This window comes from Lutra lutra, chromosome 8 (genome assembly GCF_902655055.1).
Source record: "Lutra lutra chromosome 8, mLutLut1.2, whole genome shotgun sequence".
Lineage (NCBI taxonomy): Eukaryota > Metazoa > Chordata > Mammalia > Carnivora > Mustelidae > Lutra > Lutra lutra.
The window spans coordinates 63716745-63743852 of record NC_062285.1 but is presented as its reverse complement, the minus strand read 5'-3'; the positions used below and the strand labels follow the sequence as shown (position 1 = coordinate 63743852).

General features: G+C 37.5%; 1 protein-coding gene across 7 annotated transcripts in view; it reads left to right on the top strand.

Annotated features, from left to right (window-relative positions):
• TMEM117 (transmembrane protein 117) overlaps nucleotides 1–27108 on the top strand; it is a 515843-nt gene that overhangs the window by 243572 nt on the left and 245163 nt on the right. For 6 of the 7 annotated variants that reach the window (XM_047742336.1, XM_047742334.1, XM_047742333.1 and 3 more), the window contains one exon: nucleotides 8488–8587. The exons of the other annotated variant lie outside the window; for it this stretch is intronic. In XM_047742336.1, the coding sequence (XP_047598292.1) occupies nucleotides 8488–8587 (100 nt within the window). The remainder of the gene's footprint in view (nucleotides 1–8487; nucleotides 8588–27108) is intronic. 7 annotated transcript variants of the gene reach the window in all.

Below are 27108 nucleotides of genomic sequence, written 5' to 3'. Positions count from 1 at the left end.
TCCAATTTGACTGCATATTCCTGGAGTATTTGTGAAGGTGAGGGGAAAAAAGTGAAGTAAGATAAAAAACTTGGGGTATAACCACAAAAATTCTGTAACTTTAAAATTAGTTTTGAGACTTTATTATTTTATAGTCTGGTAAACTTCTAAATTTTGACTTCAAAGAATAAACAACAAATGTAGCTTGGCAGTATCCATTTGAAGGGCAGTGAAACAAATTTGTTTTCTTTTTTCACATGAATAAAATAAATGTATTTTCCTATATAGCTCTTGTATTGTGTGGGCCAGCAAATTGGTACAAAAAGCTACATATCGATATCTAGTCTCATTTAAAAGGATTCTTTTATTTATTTACTTACTATATTTTGCCATCTTTCTGTTAATTTTTTATTGAGGTATAATTAATACATAACATATTAGTGTCAGGTGTACAACATAATGATTTGATATTTGTATATACTACAAAATGATGACCACAATAAGCTTAGTTAACATTTATCACCATATATAGTTATAATTTTTTTTTTCTTGTGATGAGAATTTTTAAGGTCTACACTCTTGGGGAGTCTAGGTGGCTCAGTGGGTTGACCATCTGCCTTTGGCTCAGGTCATGATCCCTGGCTCCTGTGTTGGGGTTGAGGTTCCTGCTCAGTGGAGAATCTGCTTCTTCCTCTCCCCCTTTAGCTCCTCCTTTCTCCCCCACCCCCGCCCCTTGTGCTCTCTTGCTCTCTCAAATAAATAAGTAAAATCTTTTTTAAAGAAAAGATCTATACTCTTAGTAAATTTCAAATATCCAATTCAGTATTATTAAGTATAGTTACCATACTGTATGTTACAACTCCATAGCTTATTTATTTTTTATATATTTTTTAAATTTTTAATTCTGGTATAATTAACATAGAGTGTTATATTAGTTACAGGTGTACAATATAGTGATTCAGGAATTCTATACATTACTCAGGGCCCATCATGATAAGTATATTCTTTAATCCCCATCATGTATTTCACCCAGCTCCTTCCACCTTCCTCCCCTCTGGTAACTATCAGTCTGTTCTCTATATTTAAGAGTCTTTTATCTGGTTCATCTCTTCTTTCTTTGCTCATTTGCTTTGTTTTTTAAATTCCACATATAAGTGAAATTATATGGTGTTTGTCTTTCTCTGACTGGATTTTTTTTTTAATTTATTATACTCTCTGGATCTATCAGTGTTGTCACAAATAGCAAGATTTCATGCTTTGTCATGGCTTAGTAATATTCCACATCTTCTTTGTCCATTCATCTATGAATGGACACTTGGGCTACTTCCTCAATTTGGCCATTGTAGATACTGTTACATTAAACATAGGTTGTGCATGTATTTTTTTTTTGAACTAGTGTTTTCATATTCTGTGAATAAATGTCCAGTAGTGGAATTACTGGATCATGTGGTAATTCCATTTTTAATTTAAAAGGATTCTTTTAAATAATAAGATTCTGTAGATAGCATGCAGAGATTTTATAGTGTTTTGCTTTTTTTCATTATTAGTCAACTAAATTACATTCAAATTAATTTACAATGTGTAATTGCAGAAAGTCAAGGGTGTATTCTTCATTTTGATTTGATTATATTCTTGCCTCTAGCTTTTTATTCTAGAAGAGGTAATAAAAATGATACAATGATATTCTGTTCTTTGTTAGAACATCATAATTACATAGCCTACTCATCTTTGATGTTTCTTTTTGGTTTATGTTATATTACAGATTCTTTCTTTTTAATCTTTTATCCTTTTGTCCTCTTCTTAGTTTGGCCCTGGTGTCAGATGATCTAAATAATTATAAATGAACCAATTGACTACTTAATTCATTTAAATATTTACTACATCCCTAAGTTGTATTATAAGCTGGGAAAAAATTTACCTGCTTGGCCAAATGAAACATGTTCTTTTTTTTTAAAATATTTTATTTATTTATTTGACAGACAGAAATCACAAGTAGGCAGAGAGGCAGGCAGAAAGACGGGGGGAAGCAGGCTCTTGTTGAGCAGAGAGCCCAATGTGGGACTTAGTCCCAGGATCCTGAGATCATGACCTGAGCTGAAGGCAGAGGCTTAACCTACTGAACCACCCAGGTGCCCCATGAAACATGTTCTTTTTTTTTTTTAAAGATTTTTTTTTTTTTTTTTTTTTGACAGATAGATCACAAGCAGGCAGAGAGGCAGGCAGAGAGAGAGGAGGAAGCAGGCTCCCTGCTGAGCAGAGAGCCCGATGCGGGGCTCGATCCCAGGACTCTGAGATCATGACCAGAGCCGAAGGCAGTGGCTTAACCCACTGAGCCACCCAGGCGCCCCAGAAACATGTTCTTTATCCTTGATGAGCTAAGTCTTGTGGGAGAAAGGGGCAATGGGAGAAAATTATTAAAATTCTTGAGGAAGGTGATTTGATACTGAAATATATTGAAAGTGTTATGGTAATACCAGGGAAGGGGTGGCTTTCAGGGGTAATGGCAGGAGATTTCTCAGTGGCCAGGTTGAGTTAGTGATCTTAGTCCAGAACAAAGAGGATGGCATTCCAAATAAAGAACACTGAACACAAAGATAATAAGGTTAAAAAAAAAAAGATTCTAAGGCACATTATAGAATAGTGGGGTGTTTGGTGAGATTGATTTCATGGTGAGGTAGAGGATCTAATACAATGAGGTTGTGACATAAAGAGAAACTTGTCTGAATGAAAGCATGGCTTGGCAGAGTGGATAGTCTTCTTATCCATGCTCTACTCATGACAGTGGGAGCCACTGTTTTATTTTACAAAGTGGGAGTCAGTAGGCTAGAGGTCTGCCATGTTTTATATGCCTATTATGAAATTGTGCTAGAAGCTTTACATTCTTTTTTTTTTTAAGATTTTATTTATTTATTTGACAGACAGAGATCACAAGTAGGTGGAGAGGCAGGCAGAGAGAGAGGAGGAAGCAGGCTCCCTGCTGAGCAGAGAGCCCAGTGTGGGGCTCGATCCCAGGACCCTGGAATCATGACCTGAGCCGAAGGCAGAGGCTTTAACCCACTGAGCCACCCAGGCGCCCCGAAGCTTTACATTCTTATCTCAAAAATGTAATAATCTTAATCCTCAGGAAAACTGTGTGCGAAATTGATGTTTTCATCCCCACTCTACAGATAAGGGAATGAGTTGATCATTTCTCCTGGGTCATAAAGTGGGAGGGGTAGTTTGCAAACCCAGGACTTTCTGGTTCTAGGACTCCTTCTTTTGGTATAATGTTTTCCTTGCCTAGGGGTCACTACAGTGGCAATACACAGTCTGAAATAAGAGGAAGACAGTCACAGAGAAATAGGAGGCCATTGCTTTAATTTAGATTACAGAGGTTTATGAAGAGGATTAAGCTGTTGGTAGTAGTGATGACAGGAAAAACAACATAGATTTGAGAGCCTTTCAGAAGTAATCTTAGTGATTAATCAAATGTTAGGAGTAAAGGAGGGGAATTGCTGATATCCTGAGGTTTCTATATTTAGTACAGATGAGTTTCACTGAATGGGCTGAAGCAAAGCAAGGGATGAAAGGATTGGTTGATGTATGGAGAATTTATTCACAGGCAGGGTGAGTTTGTTCAGTGAGAACGCCATCTGCAGTCTTCTTATGCATGTCTTCCTTATAAAAATGAGAAGGTATATATGGCTGAAGTTGGGAAGTTTGAAGTAGTATTTTTTTTTAAAGATTTTATTTATTCATTTTATAGACAGAGATCACAAGTAGGCAGAGAGGCAGGCAGAGAGAGAGAGGAGAAAGCAGGCTCCCCGCTGAGCAGAGAGCCCGACGCGGGGCTCGATCCCAGGACCCTGGGACCATGACCCGAGCCGAAGGCAGAGGCTTTAACCCACTGAGCCACCCAGGTGCCCCTTGAAGTAGTATTTTATCTGTAAGTGTTGTTAGGTCCAGATGTGATTTTAATTATTCCAGGCTAGTTCTAATCATCGTCTGCAGGATTTTGACATTCCAATGCATCTTGCTTCATAAGTTCATACCCCAGGTCTTGCCTGGAAGGTTCATACGCATGTATTGAGTTCTATCAAAGCCTTTCAATAAGGAAGAACTAAGAATTTTGAGCAAAAATACTAAAATGTGGTTATTTAGATAATAGTTCACTAAATGACTAGATTAAAGGCTGTTAATCATTTCATCACAAACAGAAAAAGATTGGGAAAATATTAATATAATAAATCTAGGTTTAATTCCTGGTGCTCTGTAGTGACAAATTTTTTCCTCAATGTCGTTAAGAGTACTTAAAATTTTTGCTTTAGTTTCATTGTGTTTAATGCAGGACTGTACTCCTGTAAGTCAACTCCTTACCCATGATTTACTTGTGTATGAAGCCCCCAATCATGTTTATGTTGCCCAAACGTGGCTGGGAGAGACAGCTGTGACATTATGAATCCAGCTGGCCACAGATGGATCTTTAGTGAAGCATGAATCCATATTGGTTTGGTGATCTATGTTTACTGCCTCCTGTTAAACTTTCAGAGACTCAACTCCTAAATCACCTGGCATTGACTACATCCACGTACACATAAGTAATAGATTGAAGTGAACTAGAACTTTTGTTGCTAGTGATCAAGTCTGTCACCTCTAAGATCAATTTACTAGATTATAATTTTATGGACTGTTTAGCTGACGTTAGAATCCGATTAGTTTATGCCCATTTAGCACATGGTTTTCACCAGGTATGATAGTCTTGATAGCTTTTTAGGCTGTTTTGATAATGATGAACATATCCAAGACCCTGTATGCTGAAGTCTCCACACATCTGTTACGGATTTGACAGTTAAACTCGAGTTCTCAAGAAAAAATAAAAACCAAAGTCACAGCCTGTAAAGAAATTCATTTAGAATTTTTAAAGAAGATATCAAAAATTGGTATTTACAAGGCTGGTAGAACTGCAAGATTTTCTAGATCTATGCATAGTGGAAATAACTAGCTAAAATAGAAAACAAACAAAAGATGTATGAATAGTTGAAATAATTAGTTAAAACTCCAAACAAAACTAAAACATTAATAGTGCCTCTAGCAAATAATATTTAATTCTGAATCACTCCCCAAAACATTGGGTATGATGCTGCACAACAACTGACTAACATTGCTGATATAAATGTGTGCCCCCTCTGTCCTGTATAGCCAGAGCAGGCACTATCGCTAGTGTTAATGGGTAGGCAAATCAATGAACTAGCTCTTGCAAATTTTTGTGACAGGTTGCATATTTGTAATTCTGTATGTTTGTCTAAAGCAGGAAAAGTTAGAATACCTACTACCTTTTATATATCACTCTTCACTTTTATATATACTAGTTATTTCATAAATTGTCTGTGCTATCTCGTCTTCATTGTTACCATAGCATTCAGTACTCACCACATGCCCGCAGTTCAAATCTTAGTTTACTATGGTTTCTGTGATTTAATATACACAGATCTATCCATATCATATAGAAAACAATATGAATAACGTGGTTTGCTTCATTAATTCATACAGTAAGCCAATGTTTATTGATCACATACTATACACAGGAAGTGCTCTAAGTCCTGGGGAAATCAACAGTGAAAATTATGGCCAAAATAGCTCCCTGTCCTCCTGGAGCTTATTATCTAGTTTTAGACACTGTTTTTCTCTTGATTTTTGGTAGTATGGCCCTGTTTCTTGACATCCTAGTAATATTTCATTGAATGATGTTTGGTATATATAAGAATGTGTAGAGGATCTAGATGATATTTTATTCTTCTGGAAAATGTTCATTCTTTCCTCTGTTAGGTGGGAGGAACAATGGGATGGAGTGGGTAAGGACTGATTCAGTTTCAGTACGGACCCATACATCTCTGGTTTTCTCTAGCCTCCCATCCTTCTGTGTGTTCTCTTGGGCCATTCCTTCTGGCAGGCTCTGAAATTATCAGTAGTCTTCTCAACATGGTGAAATTGCCAAACCTCTGCTATGCCTCTCAGAGACACTCTGCTTAGTCTCTTGGCTCCCCCCCACACACATAATTTGTAATTTGGCAAATGTCTTGAAAGTAACCCCAGCTGTGTATCATGCTTCCTTCCACACCTCTTGAAGATGAGGATCTCAGCTCCTTAAGTTCCTAATGTTTCTCTCTCCAGTTCGCTGGGACGGCGCCTGCCTGGGCAAAGCCCAGATTCTCATCCGCTTGCCTTGCATGCAGAATCAACTGAAGTCCCCAGAGAAAATGGAGCTAACTTTTCCACAATTCCCTCCAGTCTGGTATCTTGTTTTTTTTCTAGTTCTCATTGCAATCAGCTCTCAGGTTGTTTTAAGCAGATTTTGAGGGGCAATTTCTGTCTTTTATTTATATGTTTTAGTTGTTCTTGGCTGGATCATTAATCTCTTGCAAACTTATCCATTTTATCCCTATTTTTAGGTACTGAAATTAGAGAATGAGGTCTTCTTTCAGACATATCTATGTTACCACAAGGAAGGTACCCTGCAATTTCCATCCTAGCTCAAGGTATTCCAGAACTAATTGGCAAAGTAGGCAGGTGGGGATGTGTCATTGAACACATCCTTCAAAATGTCACTGAAAGAGTTGCACAGTTACTAGAGCTAATACTCTAAAGTATGCTGAGTTCACTGCCCAAGAACTGTTCACCAGTAGTGATACTGAAGGGATTAAGACCAAGCTGTCCAAGTTAACTTAGGGGCTTTCACATTGAGGCTGCTCAGATTGGTGAACTCGGTGGGAGTCCAATACTTGAGGGTAGCTCTTATGAACTGCAGCCTCTGCATGCTACTCTTGATTCTATTACGATTTATCCTGAAAGGAAATAATTCTTCATCTTCATAGTCTACTAAAATACTGGGGAACAGAGTAGATATTCTTTGTGGTTTTTTTATATCTCACTAACCCTTGTAGGAAGAAGATATAGAGAGCATAGTAGTTAAGTGTCTGAATTTGGGAGTCAATCAAATTTAGATTCAAGCCTTGTCCATTTACTAGATGCTTGACCTTGAGAAAATTGCAGAAACTCTCCAACACCTCAATACCTTATCTGTGAAACAGGAATAATGATACATCTCATTGCACTGACATGAAAGCTCTTGGAGACATTGTACTTAAAAGTGCTTATAATGATCTCTGGAATGTTGTAAACCAGCAGTTTATGGTAGCTATAATTATTTTAGTTATTATGGAAACCTATGGAATAGAGACTCAGAATTTTGAGGTGAGAGCTTAGGATTTTTATAAAGATCTTCTAAGGTAGGTGAATGAAGCTTGTGGAAAAAAAAAGTTTTTCTAAGAGTTCATAAGTTTATTTTTGTTGTTAAGTTAAACTACTTAAATATTTGTTTATTTTATGGATAACAAAACTATAAGAAAGAACTCCAGAAAAAAAAAAACAACTGAATTGGGATGATTTACCTCCAGTGACTTCAAAAAAGTATTTCTTCGTAGTTTCACTAAATAACAAACATATCATTTTCAACTGTATTTTGTATTAAATTTTATACTAAATTTGTATTAATTTTGTATTGATCTAAGAAGAATCAAGGTTAACTAATAGTCTAAATTGTACAGGTGTTATCACGTTTAAGAAAAGGAACAAAATTTAACATAAAAAATTTTGAGTGAAAAAAACTTGGAGAGAGAGAAAGAGAAAGAGAAAGAAATTTGATTCCTAATTACCATTCATTAGTTATGTGGTATTGATTGGGCAACTTAAGTGATCTCCCTGTGTCCCAGTTTTCCTGGAAAAATTGTACAATGAGAAAATAATACTAGGATTTTCTTGAATATCAAATGAGGAAAAGGAAATGAACATTACATGCAATAAGCATAGTCTTGTTCTTGTATTTAATGATCAATTGTGCCTTTGAATCTCTCTTTGGGTCATGGAGACCATGAAGCAGAAGAATTTGTGACATAAAAAGAGATGATATGAAATCTGGTTATTGGTATTTAATAATTTAAACCACATGTTTTTTAATCAAATTTTACTTTTCTTTATTGTATGGAAATTTTCTCAAATGAACATTTTTTTGACCATCGTTCAGGTATGATATTATATCCAAAGCCTAGTCCCAGTACCTCTTCAATGGTTCTGAGTCAACAGAACTGAAGGAAAAACAAGCTTTTCTCTTCCCTTTCAAGTTACTCTGATACAGGAATTGTTTCCACTCTCTGCATACCTGAGTGAGCATGAAATGATGCCGTTACTGAGTATTTCTGTTTGATTTCTCAAAAACTGTTGTCAGTCTTACAGCTTGAAAATGAAATGCACTTAGTAATTGGTATAGCCACAGTCAGTCTTCAGATCTAATTGGAACTGACCCAGACACCCTCAGAAGTCTTCCTAGCCTTTCAGATCTGTAAGCATATGTGATGAGACAAAGGCAGGAGAGCATGTTGAAAGGGAGGGAAGTCCCTTTGCATGTTGTTGAACCAGAAGTCTTTGATATGGCTCTCTCAGTCTGGACAATGTCTTGTGTGTTTGTTTCCACAGAGCATATATCATTACAGACTATATGGGCATCCGAAATGAAAGTTTCATGAAATTAGCTGCAGTAGGGACCTGGATGGGGGACTTTGTCACAGCCTGGATGGTAAGAAATTTTAACTTCACCCATTTCAAACATTTGATGGAGGAAAATGTTCATAATGTTGGGTAGACACTGCTTTTGATGGGTTTAGAGCAAAAGAGTTACTTCTCTCTTGAGTGGAACAAATTCATGAGTACAGATAAATTTAGAGATTATTTTCAATATCTGTTTACCTTAGGGGAAAAAATTCATGCAATTATAATATTAATGATGGCCGTCCACCAGGAAATATTTATGACATGAATACCTGTGTATCTATCTGTATACATATGAGCATACCAACATACACACATTAATGACATTAACAGAAACTTCCTTGTGATGTTGTAAATAATTTTGTGAAGATTGTTGTTTTTGACCTGTGCAAGTTTCAGGTAAGGGATATTGTCTGGCCTGTCTCAGAAGACCATATGAAAGATTTTTAACAGCTGTTTTTATTTTTTAAAATTTCTTTTTCACAACACATCTTTTACAATTTTATTCATATTGTTTTATTTTTATCTAATTTTTTTATTTGAGTATTGTTGACACCCAATTAACATTAGTTTCAGGTATACAACATAATGAATCAACATCTCTGTACATTATGCTATGCTCACCACAAGCGTAGTTAGAGCTTTTCAAATAGTTTTCTACATTTATTTTCCTCATTGAACCTACAAAATTAACTTTGCATTGCTAGTATTTATTATTTAAGCCTACAACAAATAGACAAACCGTATTTTATGCTGAGTTCATCTGCCAAGAGAGTAACTTCTTGTTTCATTTTTAGTTTTCATTTAACATTTTTTGGGGGGGCACCGGGGTGGCTCTGTGTGTTAAACATCTGCCTTCAGCTCAGGTCGTGATCCCAGCATCCTGGGATCGAGCCCTGCATCAGGCTCCCTGCTCAATGGGGAGCCTGCTTCTCCCCTGCCTGCCATTCCCCCTGCTTGTGCTCTCTCTCTCTCTCCCTCTCTCTCCATGTCAAATAAATAAAATCTTTAAAGCATTTTTTTTACTCAGGTATAGTTAACACAGTGTTATATTAGTTTCAGGTGTACAATGTAGTGATTCCACAATTTTATACATTTCTCAGTACTCATCAAGATAAATGTACTCTTAATCTCCTTTGTCTGTTTCACCCACCCCCCACCCACCTCTCCTCCAGCAACCACCAATTCGTTCTGTGTATTTAAGAGTCTACTTTCTTGTTTGTCTGTTTGTTTGCTTTTGTTTGTTTTTATTTCAAGTTTTTTTTATTTTTTTTTTATTTTTTTTTTATTTTTTTCAGCATAACAGTATTCATTATTTTTGCACCACACCCAGTGCTCCATGCAATCCGTGCCCTCTACAATACCCACCACCTGGTGCCCCCAACCTCCCACCCCCCACCCCTTCAAAATTCTCAGATCGTTTTTCAGAGTCCATAGTCTCTCATGGTTCACCTCCCCTTCCAATTTCCCTCAACTCCCTTCTCCTCTCCATCTCCCCTTGTCCTCCATGCTATTTGTTATGCTCCACAAATAAGTGAAACCATATGATAATTGACTCTCTCTGCTTGACTTATTTCACTCAGCATCATCTCTTCCAGTCCCGTCCATGTTGCTACAAAACTTGGGGATTCATCCTTTCTTTCTTTTTTTTTTTTATTTTTTTTTTTTAAAGCTTTATAAACATATATTTTTATCCCCAGGGGTACAGGTCTGCGAATCGCCAGGTTTACACACTTCACAACACTCACCATAGCACATACCCTCCCCGATATCCATAACCCCACCCCCTCTCCCAACCCCCTCCCCCCATCAACCCTCAGTTTGTTTTGTGAGATTAAGAGTCACTTATGGTTTGTCTCCCTCCCAATCCCATCTTGTTTCATTTACTCTTCTCCTACCCCCTCGACCCCCCATGTTGCATCTCCTCTCCCTCATATCAGGGAGATCATATGATAGTTGTCTTTCTCCGATTGACTTATTTCGCTAAGCATGATACCCTCTAGTTCCATCCACGTCGTCGCAAATGGCAAGATTTCATTTCTTTTGATGGCTGCATAGTATTCCATTGTGTATATATACCACATCTTCTTTATCCATTCGTCTGTAGATGGACATCTAGGTTCTTTCCATAGTTTGGCTATTGTAGACATTGCTGCTATAAACATTCGGGTGCACGTGCCCCTTCGGATCACTATGTTTGTATCTTTAGGGTAAATACCCAGCAGTGCAATTGCTGGGTCATCTAGTTAGTTAACATACAGTGTAATATTAGTTTCAGGAGTGGGGGTGCCTGGGTGGCTCAGTGGGTTAAAGCCTCTGCCTTCGGCTCAGGTCATGATCTCAGGGTCCTAGGATGGAGCCCCGCATTGGGCTCTCTGCTCATCAGGAAGCCTGCTTCTCCCTCTCTCTCTCTGCCTGCCTCTCTGCCTACTTGTGATTAGTCTGTCAAATAAATAAATAGAATCTTTAAAAAAAAATATTAGTTTCAGGAGTAGAATTTAGTGGTTCATCACTTACATCTAACACCCAGTGCTCATCACAAGTGCCCTCCTTAATGTCCATCACCCATTTAGCACCCCCCCCACATCACCTCCATCAATCCTCAGTTTGTTCTCTGTATTAAAGGTCTGGGTTTTTATTTGTCTCTTTTTGTTTCTTAAATTACACATGTGAATGAAATCTTAGGATTTGTCTTTCTCTATCTGATTTATTTTGCTTAGCATTATATCCTCTAGGTCCATCGATGTTTTTGCAAATGACAAGATTTCATTCTTTTTTATGGCTGAGTAATATTCCATGGTATATACATGCCACGTCTTCTTTACCCCCAAAAAACCAAAACACTAATTCAAAAAGATGTATGCACTTCTATGTTTATTGCAGTGTTATTTACAATAGCCAAGATATGGGAGCAGCCCAAGTGTCCATTAACAGATGCGTAACTCTGTTTTAACCATTGGATTAATGAAGTACAGTATGTAGCTTGAAAGTTCTAGGTCCTATGAGTTTATAAGACAATCAGAGTACAAAGAACATAACTCTCCTAAAAACGGAACATGTTAACCTTTGTTGACACCTCTCATAAGTGTAGTTAATCATAATTGGCTTTATTCATCTTCACTTGAAAATGAGAGGACCTACCAAAGGTGAGGGTGCCCTACTTAAACAAGACTTGCAGGGACATGCCCCCACAAATAGTGTCCCAAGTAACGATTGTCGCAACTGTTACTTCCCTTTCTATGGATAGCTTTGTGTCTGACGTATGGATACCTTTGTGTCTTACCTAGAACAAGTGTTTTCAGGAGACAGGAAACAGTTATATCTTTACTGCTACTACCGTGATCATCCTGTAAGAATATTAAGGAACTACCAAGGGGTTTGAATAGCTCATTTTCAATTTTAGAATGTTAGTAGAACAAAGTACCAAATGGATCCCATTCCATTAACTTTAAAATCTAGTTTTGAAAACTGGTTTATTTGTAATCAACTAGATAATAAACCAAACGTCAGGGAACATGGCTGACTCAGTAGGTAGTGCATGCGACTTTTGATCTCAGGGTTGTGAGTTCAAGCCCCATGTTGGACACAGAGCTTATTTTAAAAAATGCAGAAAATTCTTTAGAAAAAAAAAAAAGAAGCCAGATATTAAGAGGAGGCTGCCTCGTGTCACAAATTTCTGTTTCCATTGGGAAAAGCTATTTAGAAGGAAAACTATGTCCCTTCTAACACTATTTCCCTTTTAGAAGAGAAAGTAGAAGGAAAACTTTAAACATGTAATTTCCATGAAATATGAGGTGATACCTTCTGAAAAATTTCTGTACTAACTGTGGATTGTGATATTCTTTTTTACTCCATTTTATGGTGAATCTGCTTAATAAAATGGGAAAGAGAATTCAGAAATTTGGATTCTCTGACCTTGCTGTGTCTAGTTTGATCTTCCACAAATAATAATGCAATCCTCTGAGCCCCAGTTTGCACATTTCTTTAAGGGGGCTAATAGTTGTTATCCATGTTATAGGTTTTCTATGAAGATGAAGTATGTGGTCCCGTGATGCTGGCAGTGCGAGGGAGATAGAAGTGCTTTATTGCAGCTGTTCATGTTTTTCCCAGCTTATCCCGGGCTTTTGGTCCAGTTTCTAGACCAAGGTCTGGAGTTTTCTCCAGTCACCCGTGTTAGAACACACTAAGGCAATATGATCCATTACTTCCTGACTTCCATGCAATTCTGCTCCTGATCAAAGTCAGGGGAGAAGCACCAGACCAGCAAGCCCCAGGACCTTACGCTACAGTTTTCAGGCTTAAGTCCACCATTTGATACAGAAATTATTTTCTTTCCCATGACGACATCGTTATTTGTGGCCCAATTCTATCTAAACCCTCCCCAGACTTTCCCTCAAGACAATGTTTCTAATACCATATGTGGCTCTGCCCCTATTTACTAGTTTTATTTTTTTAATTGGGATTTTTTTTTTCTTTTGAATTATAAGGCGGGGTCCAATTTCTAGGACAGCCTTGAGAGGCAAATGCCTGGGGCAGCTTCTACCAAAGACCTTTACCTTTTCTAACTGGATTTCTACTGTGGACTCATCTGCCCTACTCTTGTGGCTTAGCAGAATACAAATAATTCCACAGTTCAGCTGTGGCTTTTCCCTCCCTCTGAGGTCTGGCTGACCTTCATAGTTTCTCCTAAATCTACTACTGTAATGCCTTCTATTTTTGCTAGCTAACCTGGTAACTTTTTACTTTTTTCAATGCTGCAGATTACTGTGATCAATACTTCCAGTACCACTAAGGTAGGACAGGATTGAGAATCAAGAAAACTGTGTTTTAGGTTTAACCCAGCAGTGTGATCTTAAGTCACTTCACCTTCTGGGGCCTCCCATGTTTTTCTTTCTGTAAACGGAGAGAGAATCAATCCAAAGTCCTTTTCTGCTTATGTTATATGAAATATTGACCTTTCCCTGTTAGACACAGAGATAGAAATGGCAAAGGAAACACAGTGCCCTTCTGATTTGAAAGTACAGTCACACAGGGAGGCTTCCCAGAGCACATCATTTCTATTCCCATTTTTATTCACCGACTAGGTGGTAAGTTTCCATATAAATATTTATATGTCTACATATGTGTGCATTGATAACATTTTAAAAAATAATAGTTTTCTTCATGAGAGGAGTCTGAGGAGCTTTGACCTTCATTTGTCTATTGAATTCTTATCATGAAGTGAATATCAATGATGAAGGTGACTGTCATGGAAAAGTAAGTGACTATTTACATTTCCAATAAAAGTGTGCCTTTTAATGTATTTCTGAAATGGAGAATTTTTCTTTTATGGAAATAGTTCAGAACTTCCCCCATGGTTTTAAAAGGCATACTGGGACTGATACATTCCCCAGGCATAGCTGATCTCAACCAGTCTCACAACTGTCTTTGCCCCTCACACTACAGAGCATCAAACTCTACTAGGTTCAATTTCCTAGGCCATTCCTGACTATTCTTAGCTCTGTGGGATGCTTCATGCAGAGGACAAAAAAAAAAAAAAATTATCAGGGTTAAAGTTACTTTTTTTTGTCAAATAGATTTTTTAAAAACTTAGAAAAAAGTAATGCTTAAAGTGATGGGTGGTATCATTCAGCACTGAGCTGGCCGTTCATGTTGATAGGAGCAGAGAAGAGCTCTGTCATGAAATTTGCCCACACTCTGTCATTGAACAAGGAGCAGAGGTGTTGGCCCGTTCCATAGCACATTTCTCTAGTTTTACCATCCCTCCTTCAGAAGGGATCACAGGCTCTACTCAGGTCTAAGGTGACAGGTGAGGCTGAGGACATCAAGATGGCATTTGCTTCTCCCTCTCATTTACTACCAGAAGGAAAAATCACTTCCTGTCTCTCTATACCTTTTCACCAGACCCTGCTTCTTCCTGCTCTAGTGGCTTTTCTGTTACAGCTATAAAAGGTAATCTGGCTTATGATAGTGATAGGGATATCAGAGTCCAGGTTTGAGGTTTGTGGTTGTGGGTGGGGGAGGAAGGGTACACATGAGGTGAAGTTGAGTCGTGACCTAAAGATGATAATGACATGTTAAAAACTGAAGTCATAAAGCATTTTTTCATCATAAAACCAAATATGGTGTGTATCAAATCCTAATACTCATGGGACCTTAGTTAGCCTCAGCATATTTTTGAAAGGATTATCTGTGGACTTTTGTGCATGTGTGTGCTACTACTAGCTAAGCTTCCACCATAAAGAGATGTCATTCATACAAAAAACAATTTCATTGTTTGCCAGTTGGGTTTACCTTTCTTTCACATTTTTATAGTGACCATTTTCTTAAAAACTGTGTATGATTTTAAGAGACTTTATTTTTTCTTTTTGAAATTCAGAGTTCCATTAGAGCAAGACAAATGTAGTCAATATGTTCATGTGGAAATGCCTTTAGATTGATAAAATATAGCCCTGGTAGTTGGATTATAACAAGAAATAAAATTTTAATAGTTGGTTAATTTTCTCTATTGAATCTCTCAAGAATATGATATTTAGAGAAAGAAAACATTTTTTAAAAAAGATTTTATTAATTTACTTGACAGACAGAGATCACAAGTAGGCAGAGAGGTAAGCAAAGAGAGGAAGAAGCAGGCTCCCCGCGGAGCAGAGAGCCTGATGTGGGGCTCGATTTCAGGACCCTGGGACCATGACCTGAGCCAAAGGCAGAGGCTTTAACCCACTGAGCCACCCTGGCGCCCCAAGAAAGAAAGCATTTTTAAAGATATATTTCACCCTTCTATTTTAACTGTGGCTGTTTCCTGTGTTTTAACTGTGGCTGTTTCCCTCTAAATATTTGATTTCTATTTTGCCTTCCTATTTTTCACACGTTTTCTATGTCTTCAGAGATTGTATAATTCATATTTATATTGCTATTACCTTTGTTCCAAAAGACTGTTAATTTAAGAGGTAAAGCTGAAAACTCTTCCTGATTAGAAACTTCCTGAAGGGAGTTCCAGTGCCACTTGTGGCACTCACCACAGCACCTGGTGTGAAATAGATGCTTTAGAAATCTTCACTGTAGAATAAAGAGATCCTAAGAGTACATATGCATTAAGTTCCATTTCTTTTTTCTTGTTTCCTTCTTGCTCCCTTTTGTGACCCAGTGTTGTGAAATGGACATTCTAGAATGCTGAAAAGGTGGAGGGAGAACTAGATTGTTCAGAGTCTTCCCATGCCCCTGCCCCTCTAAGCTTGCTAAGCCTGTTTCCAATGCCAGGAGGACACATGCTTGTAAACACCCTTGGATGAAAGTAATAGATTGTTGGTGTCATTATCCCCAAATTGTGATGTATTCTTTGGGTCTAAAAGGCGTTCGTAGATAACACAAAGATGGAGTTCCTGAGATCTTGCCAGAGGGTTCCTTTAGTGGTCATAACTGCTGTCAGTGGTATAGTTTTGCTCTTGGCTCTGGGGATGGAAGGAAGCTAGGTTGAGACATATCCCTTCAGCCACTTAAGCAGAGAGCCATTACCACATAAGACAGAAATTGGTTAGCCTTCAGTGGAAAGAGGCAGAGAGAATTAAAGAATGGTGTATGCTTGAGAATAATTTCTATTCCTGAATTAGTATTTATTTATAAATTTGGAACAGAATAGAGGGAGGGAATGTTTCTGCAGCTCTGAGAGTATAATATTCCTTCTGACTTAAAGGTAAAAAATATGAAATATGAAATAAAAATTTTAATTATATATACATACTAACTTAAAATCTGGCAAGAGTTTGTATTGGTGTCCTGTGCTTATTACTTATTTTCTTTCTTTCTTTTTTTTTTTTTTTAAAGATTTTATTTATTTATTTGACAGATCACAAGCAGGCAGAGAGGCAGGCAGAGAGAGGAGGAAGCAGGCTCCCTGCTGAGCAGAGAGCCCGATGCGGGGCTCGATACCAGGACTCTGAGATCATGACCTGAGCCGAAGGCAGCGGCTTAACCCACTGAGCCACCCAGGCGCCCCTTACTTATTTTCTATTACTATTTCATGCTTACTACGGGAGGGTCGTGATTATCTGTTATTTTCATATCACCAAATTAATAATAGTTTATTTAGTTTAACATTGTCTATTATACACCTTCCCTTATTTTGTGGACTGCTGTGCAGATGCGAAGGTTGTCAGTGAACAATAGCTTATAGTATAACTGACATCATATCTAGCTTATTATTCTGTCTGGAATTGAGCTTGGCAATTCATATTATGATCAATGCCAGTTTTCTAATTATTTCTCTTCCACTTATATCAAAATGGCGGAGTAAAAAGCATAATTGAATTGATTTAGTATCTGAAATAAGGTAGCAATAAAAGCTCTGCTGAATTTAAATAATGGGAAAGGATTTACACCGTGATAGACAGACTAGAAGGATCAGAGTTAGCAAACTCATTGAGCAAGTGTATATGACAAACAGAATGACACAAATGAGATATTTAACCACTGGAGCTGGACTCAAGAACCTGACATTACTCTTTTGAGTTTTTATCATTTGCTCTCTTTCTCTGTCTGTTTGAGCTAGTTCATGACTTCAGTTATCTCTATGATTGGTTAACCACATATTTGATAAGTCTATAGTCTTCATTTCATTATTTTGTATAGTGCAAGCAGAAACTGGATCAATAATTTAATGAGGTCATAATATATTCTATCTAGAAAGATTCTGTGTTGAGTGAGAATCCCAATAAAAGAGCATGCATCACAGATTTGGGGGCACAAGATTTGTTGAGGAAGAGTGTTTCAGAGAACCCTGTTGGGAGATGAGAGAAGCCAGAGAGAGGTGGGGAAGGAGGCAAGGGAAGGTGTGGTCAATATGGTTGCAGAGAAAATCTCCCTTTGGCCTGGTCCACTGGGTGGGTGTTATGTTCTTGGGGAATGGAGTGTACCAGTAGTGCAGAGAATCTGGGAAGGGCATCAACACAGACAAACCCAAAGGACAGTAGATTTAATAGTACTTGTAATTGTCAAAAATCATTGCCAGTTCATTTGGCCATTTGATCGGAACAGAGAGCATAAGAGGAGAATTATTTTTTACATTTCCTTTTTATTCATTAGAAAATTTAGAGCCAAATATGGTCATTTTACTTTTGCACGTATAAATATTTTAATGTCTCTATAAATATTTTAGCATTGTGTTTCATGTTCCTTCAAAATAATAAGTTCTCACTAAAAAATTAATAAGACAGGAGAGTCTAACCTATTTTCAGAGAGCATCACAAATGGTGATCAAGAATCTTTTAATTTTCAGGACTCTTGGATTTTTAAAGTATTAACAATCTGGCAGGAAATAAAGAATTTCTGAGTGAAATAGGTTGAAGCACAGAGATGTTTAAGAATAGAAGCACAAATTCTGGCTCTGCTCCAACTCTTCTAAATTCAATGTCTATAGGAAATTCCATAATATGTTATAGGTATATTATATGTAATTTATATTCATTTATTAAAAATTTATGGACTATTTTATTCTAAGCATGAAAGGCATCTATGGAAATGTACTGAATTGAACTGCAGTAAGATAGGAAGACACGATGGCCATCACTCACAGAGAGACGTTCCCATAGAGGATAGAAAACATTCCCTGTTCATCTTTCCCATTCCCAATGCAGTTTCAGCACCTTTCTGTTCCATTATGCTTTATTTCTATTACTTGGTTTATACTTCCTCGAGGCAGGTGAGGAAAAAAGGGTTGTCCACACATTCTTTATGATTTTCCTAACATAATACTCAACACCTTTAAAGCACCATTGAGCAGTCATTTTCCTGAAGTTTAAATAAAAGCCAGGAAGCATTGGTATTTATTTTTCCTTTGAAAGTCATTGTACAATGAAATGAATACTGTTTGCTAATATCAGCATCGATTAGAATCTCAGAAAAGAAGCTATGTACTTTTTGTTTTTTGGTAAAAGTGATTTTATAAGTAGTCGGATTAGTCCCCTTATAATTTTTTTTAAACTTTTATGTAGTGCCTCTTCTTGTGGGCATATTGCTATTTCTGTGTGTTTGTTGGCATGTGTGTAAGTGTTCAGTTAGTTTCCAAAGTCTTCAATGCTTTTAACTACTATAGTATCCTGCCAAGCTGAATAATCTTTTTAGGAATATTTAATCACAGATCTTAATAAGATGTGGAATATAGACAGAGAAGTTTGTTTGATACTTTTTTCCCCAGTGTGTCAATAAAATTTGTTGAATTTTGTCATTAGTTTGGGCGAGGGGAGTGCGTCTCTTTTTAGGTGCTAAGTGATAGTACATCACATCCCAGCCAGACTGTTACTTTAAAATTTTAGAAAACTCAGCTATTTATTCCTATTCGCTTTTAACCAATATAGGTAGTTGAAAGCATCTTATTTCTGGGACTGGAAGAAAACAAAAGAATGGCTTTGTATTATGCTATCATTAAGAGAGATACTGCAGGAACGCCTGGGTGGCTCAGTTGGTTAAGGGTCTGCATTAGGCTCAGGTCATGATCTCAAGGTCCTTGGGTTCAAGCCCTACATCTGCTCAGTGGGAAGTCTGCTTCTCCCTTTCATTTTTCCCTCTCCTCTCTCTCTCTCTCAAATAAATAACTAAATAAATAAATACGAGAGAGACTGCAGTTCTTGGCTATTGAAGCGCAAAGTTTTGTTTGTATGAAATTGCTATCTTTTAGCAGTTGTTTGCCCCAAGGATTTTTAGAGCAGTAAAGATTTTTATATTCACAGTGTATGTTGCATTTGTAGTTAAATGTTCTATAAACATCAGAAAGAAATTTATAGCAGTGAAGCGCCTAGTACTTACCTTTCATTGCTTTAAGGACTTTATTACATCATGTTTCAAGAAATTGAAGTATTTACGTAAGCGGGGCAATATTTTGATAATGAATGGTTAAGTAAAATCATGTTTGGCATATATTCTTCTCTGTGCTTACATATCTGAAGGCTGATTTGGGAAAACAAAACAAAACAAAACAAAAACTCCCTTTTTGCCCTGGCTGGCAAAATATGTTAGGTTTATCCCAGACCTGGGCCTGGCTCCCTCCAGTATCCTTCCCTAGTCTCTCTAGTTGCTCACGGAACGTCTTTAGTAGCTTGGTGAACATGGTATATGACGCAAGGTAAGGCGTCAATCAAGCATATGATGGTAGTGGCACTGACAAGCTAAGCAGAATATCAAATAGATACCTTTGACGTTTCCAAACATATCAACTACAGCCGATGACTAGGTCTACATCGGTAGTTTGTTTTAATACTCTAGACCGGAGCTCACTGAAAGAAAGTTAGGATACTGCATGTGCCAACTTAAAAATTCCAAATTGTTCTTGACTTCTAAGCAGAGGATATATGAGAAATAATGCCTAAATGAGTCAGGCGCTTGAGATGAAATAGGGAACCTGGAGAGAAGCCATCTGTTTTCACTGAAAAGAATAGCACCTCTCATAAAGGTTTTAAAATACATCATAAAAGATACTGTGAAACTGTAGCTATTGAAGAAAAATGAAACCTAATAATTTTCAAGTTCTGACTACTTTTTTCTTTGACTTGTGTTATAATTATCCTAATTTCTATTTGGCGTTTTCAGTTTCAACTAGAGATGATAGAATCAATAGAGGATTTTTGGCAAATCTAAGTGTAGATTTTAAAAAATGCTTTTTATTTTGCTTCAGCGAAAAATTAGCAAAATGAACCAATTTTCTGCCTAAGTAGGTGCTATATATCGAAACTCATTCATTCATTCATTGACTGAATATTTGTTTACATAGTGACCTTACAGTTTATTATAAAAGCTTATTATTCAATTCTTCTGAGTATTAAAAAAGGATTAAATATAATTGTGAAATTGTTGAAATTTATCTACTAATCAACAGATTGATTTTACTATATTGATATAGATAAAAAATATTTTTTTCAAGACCGTTTAAAATTCATTTTTTTCTAAAATATGAAAATAACATATCCATGTATATTAAAACAAATTTTTTACAAATTATTTTGATTTTATGAACACTTAAAAAGCAAGCATACTAATTATTCTTGGTACCTGTTAATATACTGTAGGTTTTTAGCCCTATAAGGTAGTGTCATTGGTATCTGTCTGAAAATGTTGACACTTCTAATTGACGATGTCTGTAGATCATAATATTTTTGAGAAAATACTTTCTTTAATCTCAAAGGACCTCTGAAGCTCATAGCATATTCTATTAAAATGGAAGATTGTACAAATTTATTTTAGTACGATTTTAGTCCAGATACTTCCTTAGATATCATCTTTTTGCTTCCATTCAAATGACTTTTACTTATTTTCTACATAATAAAACTCATCCAGTAAGTTGTCTCTGTCATTTTTTAATATTTTACCCAATTTTGATGCTACAAAGTTACAGACTTTCAGTGGTCCAAGATCCTTCTGAGGGTCTCACTCACATACCCATGAAATCTATTCACTTAATAAATAACAGAGCAAGCTCCTACAGAATAACAACAGATACATGAGAGATAAACATTATGACACATTAAATAAGGTAAAAGTGGTTATAATATCATTGCATTTAAAGTAACCTTCCTCTTCCTGAGGGAACCTCTTTTAGGCCTTGCCTCAACCAGCCCCTCACAAGACTCACGGGGCTGTCGGGCCTCATGCCGAGCCGAATGGAGTTGCTGTCCTACATCCTTTGGTCTACTCATGTCTTCCCAAACTGCTTTCAGCATCCTAAGTCATCTTTCTGAGGTTTTAATGAGTGACAGTAGCTTTCTGTGCTCAAGTGGCATAAATAATAAATACTGGAGTTGCAAATTCAAATGCCCTGAGGGCCAAACCCGCCTAGTAAAAGTGTGAAACATCTGGCCTGAGATAAAAGGTGTATATGGGGTACAGGGGGGAGCTGTGTTGAATCAGAGAGCCTATTCCCTATGAAGAGGTATCCAGATTCATTTGATTAAAAAAAAAAAGAAAATACCAGGAACGTGAAATAGGTTGTATCTTCAGCACTAACTCTGCTCACTGGTCCTGTGTTTCATGTTTCATAAACAGGGAGCATTAAGCTGGACACTGACACAGGTCAGGAACATGGAAAGGTCACTGTGAGGACCATATCTGGGGCACTTGCTGTTCTGGAACATCTCCATCACACCTCCTAAACCTGTGTGTCCTCTGCAGGGTTGGTCCTCCCTGTTTGTTACAACCTCTAACACGCCGGGGAGCCTGTGCTCTAATCACAGCTGTTATGACAACCAGAGCCCTTGTTCCGCTTCAGCCGCATTCCACCCAAACAGTTAAAGCGCAAGGGGGCAAAAAAAAAAAAAAAAAAAAAACAACCTCCAAAACCAAAACCCCCCACCCTGTTTTCATAACACTTTCTGAAGTGTTAACGACGTGCTCATTATTGCAGGCAGGTTGGCCACAGCCAGCATGGGTGCAGAGAGCCCTATTGCTCATGCTGTATTTGTTGACTGACTGACTGGCTGTGCTTTTTCATAGGGAAATGATGTGCGGATGGAGGCTTAATGACCATGTGTGTGGAAATCTTAAACGAATATAAGTATCACTAAAGCGCCAGTGTATATTGAGCTCTTAGTTTCTTTATAGGCACAATGAACCAAACTTATTACTTAGTGGGTTGCCCCCCACTTGCTTTCCTGAATTTCATAAGGCATTTTCCCCCCCAATTTTGTTTTTTTTTTAATTTTTTATTTATTTATTATTTTTTTATTAACATAATGTATTATTAGCCCCAGGGGTACAGGTCTGTGAATCGTCAGGTTTACACACTTCACAGCACTCACCATAGCACATACCCTCCCCAATGTCCATAACCCCACCACCCTCTCCCTACCCCCCCTCCCCCCGGCAACCCTCAGTTTGTTTTGTGACATTAAGAGTCTCTTGTGATTTGTCTCCCTCCCGATCCCATCTTGTTTCATTTTTCCTTCTCTACCCCCCAAACCCCCCATGTTGCCTCTCAAATTCCTCATATCAGGGAGATCATATGACAGTTGTCTTTCTCTGATTGACTTATTTCGCTAAGCATAATACCCTCTAGTTCCATCCACATCATCGCAAATGGCAAGATTTCATTTCTTTTGACGGCTGCATAGTATTCCACTGTATATGTATACCACATCTTCTTTATCCATTCTTCTTTTGATAGACATCTAGGTTCCCAAATTCGTTTTTGCATTGGAGTGACCTGGGGAGGTTCAAAAACAACTGTGCTGGACTCCCATCTGGCTTGTTTGGAGCCTGGGTGTTGGAATTTTTGTAAGGTTCACAGAGCTTCTAATACACGGGCAAGTTTGGGACCATTTCTCTCAGGTGGTTTTAGGAAGTTAAGCTTGGGAATATTTTGATGTATGTTATGGGGTCAGAAGCATCCAGTATCAAAGCTGAAGGCAAATCAGGGGGAGGAATCTTTTGGCGTTGGGAGGCTGCACACAAAAAGAAGCCAGAATGAAGGCAAAGAAGGATGAGAGGGGGCCTGGCTTCTGCAGGACTTGCACACGGCCCCGGGGCCATGCAAGTGTTCAGTAAAGTTTCCCTTGCCTTCAGTGCCAGGTCCAGAACTTAAGTTAGGTTCCTTACAGAGCATCTTTGACTGTGGGTTTCTTCTAATACTTACAACAGATTCCCCTGAAAGAATGCCAGCCTTGCTATAAAGCTGACTGCTTTATGCTTGGGCCTGGGCTCTAATTATGCAATTATTTGCCTTTCCCATTATCAGGATAAGTAAGTCCTCCCCTCCTTCTAGCTCATAATACAGAGAACAGCTTATCATTTTGCCTATTTGAATATAGTGTTGTTTCCATAAACTTCCTTCCAGCCGACCATCCCTCCCACCAGCAAACGTCCCTCTCCCCCAGTTCTCCATGTGCTTTAATTGGATTCTTTACCTCTCATTGAATGTTAGTAAGTATTGCCATTTGCCCAGGGGGTGGCTTACTTTTCATAATTACTACTTAGACAATACGGCTATGAACTGCTGTGAGATAAAAGATAGAGCATGTGAAATTATGACTATTAATATTGTTAGTGTTACTTAATTTAAAAAATTACAGTGTTGCATAAATGGGAATATCTTAAAATACAGTTTGCAATTTGCATTTTCTGAATGAAGAATTTTTACTAATTTTAACATCTTTTTTTTTCACTATGCTGTCATTCCCACATGAATATGAACTAACACCAAGATTTTATATTCACTATTTTTCATAGCAAACTCTTTAGGTGAGTTGTTTTTTTTTTTTTTAATGAGGATTTTTTTTTAAATGAGGTCAGTTTTAAGTAGGTCACTCTAAATTATAAATATCCCTGATGTTAATGTTATGTCATTTGCCAGAATTTTCACTGCTTATATGTTAAGTGATGAAAAATTACATTAAGTAAGAAGAATTCACAATGAAAAGTTGTATTATTTAAGGAAAACTTACATGTCAACTATGCTTCCCAAAAGATGACTAGACCTTCTTGAATGTATAAATAATAGCAATAATAGCACCTATTTACTAAAATAAGTCTAAAAAGTAGTGTTGAAAATGCTGAATCTTAAAATCTTGACACAAAGTAGGTAAATTTGAGTTTTTAAATGCTGTTCAACTTTGTCTCAAAATTTTTCCCTTCTGATGGGCGCTAAGTTCCAAATATTATTAGTTTCTCTACCACTATTCAAGGCAAAAATAAGACCTGAATTTCAATAGTTTTCTCACCAGATGCTTTTAGTCCTATTTATTTTAGTAAAGTCCAAGAGACAGATGTGGGTGAAAGACTAATTTTTTATTCTCTAAAATAGATTGTATGCAGGAAAACATGAAGGGGGTAGAGTTTGGGCTAAAGACAGCATTCAGAATGCTGACTTGGGAGCAGATGAGTGAAGATGACATTTTCCTAGTCAATGACAATTATCAGGAGTCTCTCATCTGCTTTTCCTGCTGCGTTTTCACAAGTTCATTGACTTGTCTATAAAAGTAAAGCTTGGAGTCAATTAAGGTACGACAACAAAGGAATTCAATAGCAAACCCAGGTAATCATAAGATAAGGTAAATGTAAATTTTAATTTGGAAGTTTGAGAAAACAGCTGCACAAGAACAACAACTTTTGATGCGAAGTGGATCTTGACAGAAGCTCAGATCCCTGATATTTCAGTCCTGTTCATTTGTCAACATAAAGGCGAGATAGAGTCTTATGGGATTAGGCAAACTCTGTGGCTAAAAATATAGTCTGACATTTCTTGAATGCTCTTGACAAGACTCCACATAAAATTATATTAGTATTCTTTCCAACCAAGAGAAGATTTTTAAGGGAGGCTGCCTTCTTTTATTCAAATTCAAATTTAATCCTTGGTTGCCATGGCATCCTAAAAAAATTAATCATATATTGTTGCATTTTAAATGTTGGGTATAGGGTGTTTTAGTACAGATGGAAAACAATAAATCTTAGAAATGTTCTTGTAAAAATTGCATTTTGGGACTTTTAAAAAAAGTAACAAGGCCTACAAAAAGCCAATTACAGAGATCCCACACAATAGGAAAAGTGATCATTGACCATGCTGTCAATAGCTGTCAGTGTCTGCCCTGCTCTTTGGCACCCTCACTGTGGTGCAGCTGGCTGACAGATTGTAGCTAATGTGCAAGTGGAGAAGAAAGGTGGTGAAGAGGACCAAGGGTCGCATAATACAACATGCCAGCAGCCTGAGAGACTGGAGTGTTGCACGTGTGACGGCTGGTGCGGGTCAGAGGGAGGGATCTGCAGAGAAATCCTGTGGTCACTAGGATGATTGGGATGGGGGTGGGGGGTAAATGGAAAACACTGAATGGAGTGAGAATTGGATGGAATTGTGTAGGTCCTGGGATGACACTTGAGCATGAGGGTGGCGAGTGACAATCATTGTTCATCACCAAATACTGTAGCTAGAGTAATGGAAGGCTGGTACCTGTAGAGCTCCAGAAAGTTAAGTGCTTCTTTTCTGATGCAATGTCTGTGACTGCCTTAACATCCCCCTGCCTTCACTTGTTCTTCCCTTCGAGAAACATCCTTTGCCAGCTTCTTGGACTTTAGCTCTTGCTCTGTTTACTTGCAGGAAAAACAGACTGCAGTGTCCAATCATATTATTTACTCTTTAAAACCTTTTTTAAAAAAAAAACAAAACAAAACCAAAAACAACTGCACATGGTTTAGTTCTCCAAAATAAACGCAAAGGTGCAAATGGTTAATCAGGCTGTAACAATTGGAGAGCTGCACTTTTGAAAGCTTACCACATGCCAGCCCTACTTTTGAGGTTAGCATTTTTTTTTTTCCTGAAGTGTGGGTCTATAATTTTTAATGAAGGTTTTGCCCACTCATGCTTGAAATTCATGAGTGTAATGTGCAGCCAGATAATAACAAGATTTGGTGTCAATCTGTGAGGCATATAATTTCTGCATGCCTATGAATTAGCCCTCGATACCCTAAAATATATTTCCTGTTCTCTCTGAACATAGCGGTCAGGGTAAAAACGCTGACAAAATTGTTATTAATTTCTTTGTAGCGTCGTTGGAATCATCAACATAATGAACTTAATTGGGATGGTTCTTGAGGTACTGAAAGTAACTTGAAAAAGGAATCGAAGTTATCAGGTGCCTGGTGAGAAACAAAGTGCTGATGTGAAAATGACAGAGCGGGCACAGAAACAAATGGAAGCAATTTGGGGTAATGCTTCTCTCCACCCAGGCTCCTAGTTGCAAATCAGAGAGCAGATGAAAGCACCAAAGCCCTGGCCAAAGGAAGGCAGGGAGAAGTGGCAGATTGTAAATTAGCAGGACCTTTCCACTAACCTGGAAACAACATGGCATTTCCTGAAGAGTGTTCCAAGGATAAAAATAAGTACGGAGAATGTGTAGATGTCCAAGCTACCCCCTGGAGGATGGCGCACGCATTCGTAAGCAGCGTTAACTCTTTTGAATCTCCAGATCAATTAAGTGGCAATTTACTGAGCATCTGAATTACTTTGCTTGTGTATTCAGTAAATTACATATGTGTTTAGAAATACATATATGCATAAATATATACTTATTTATATAATTCATATATAGAAAAGTATATATAAAAATCCAGGTTTTTCCACTTTTCCCTCTCCTTTCAAAATTTTTATTTTAAAAGACTTTATTTCTTTGAAAAAGAAAGAGAGCATGAGCTTGGGGGAGGAACAGAAGGAGAGGAAGAAGCAGGCTCTCTGCTGAGCAGAGAGTCCCAATGATGGGGAGGAGGAGCTCCATCCCAGGCCCCTGAGACCATGACCTGAGCTGAAGGCAGACGCTTAGTTGACTGAACCACCCAGGTGCCCCTCAAAAATTTTGTTTTAAAAAGCAAATAATAAAAGGAAATGATTGGTTACTGTGCAAAATAATCCATCTATGAAGCTTATTTAAGAAAGAATGCTATCGGTTTTATTTAAAAGTTTGAATTGTACATGACTTTCCAGGAAAACAACTATTGAATAATGTTGAATTTCATTATACTGTTGTGAAAATTGAGTAATATTGGTAATTTAAAGAAATTATTGTGGCTGACATATTAACATTAATA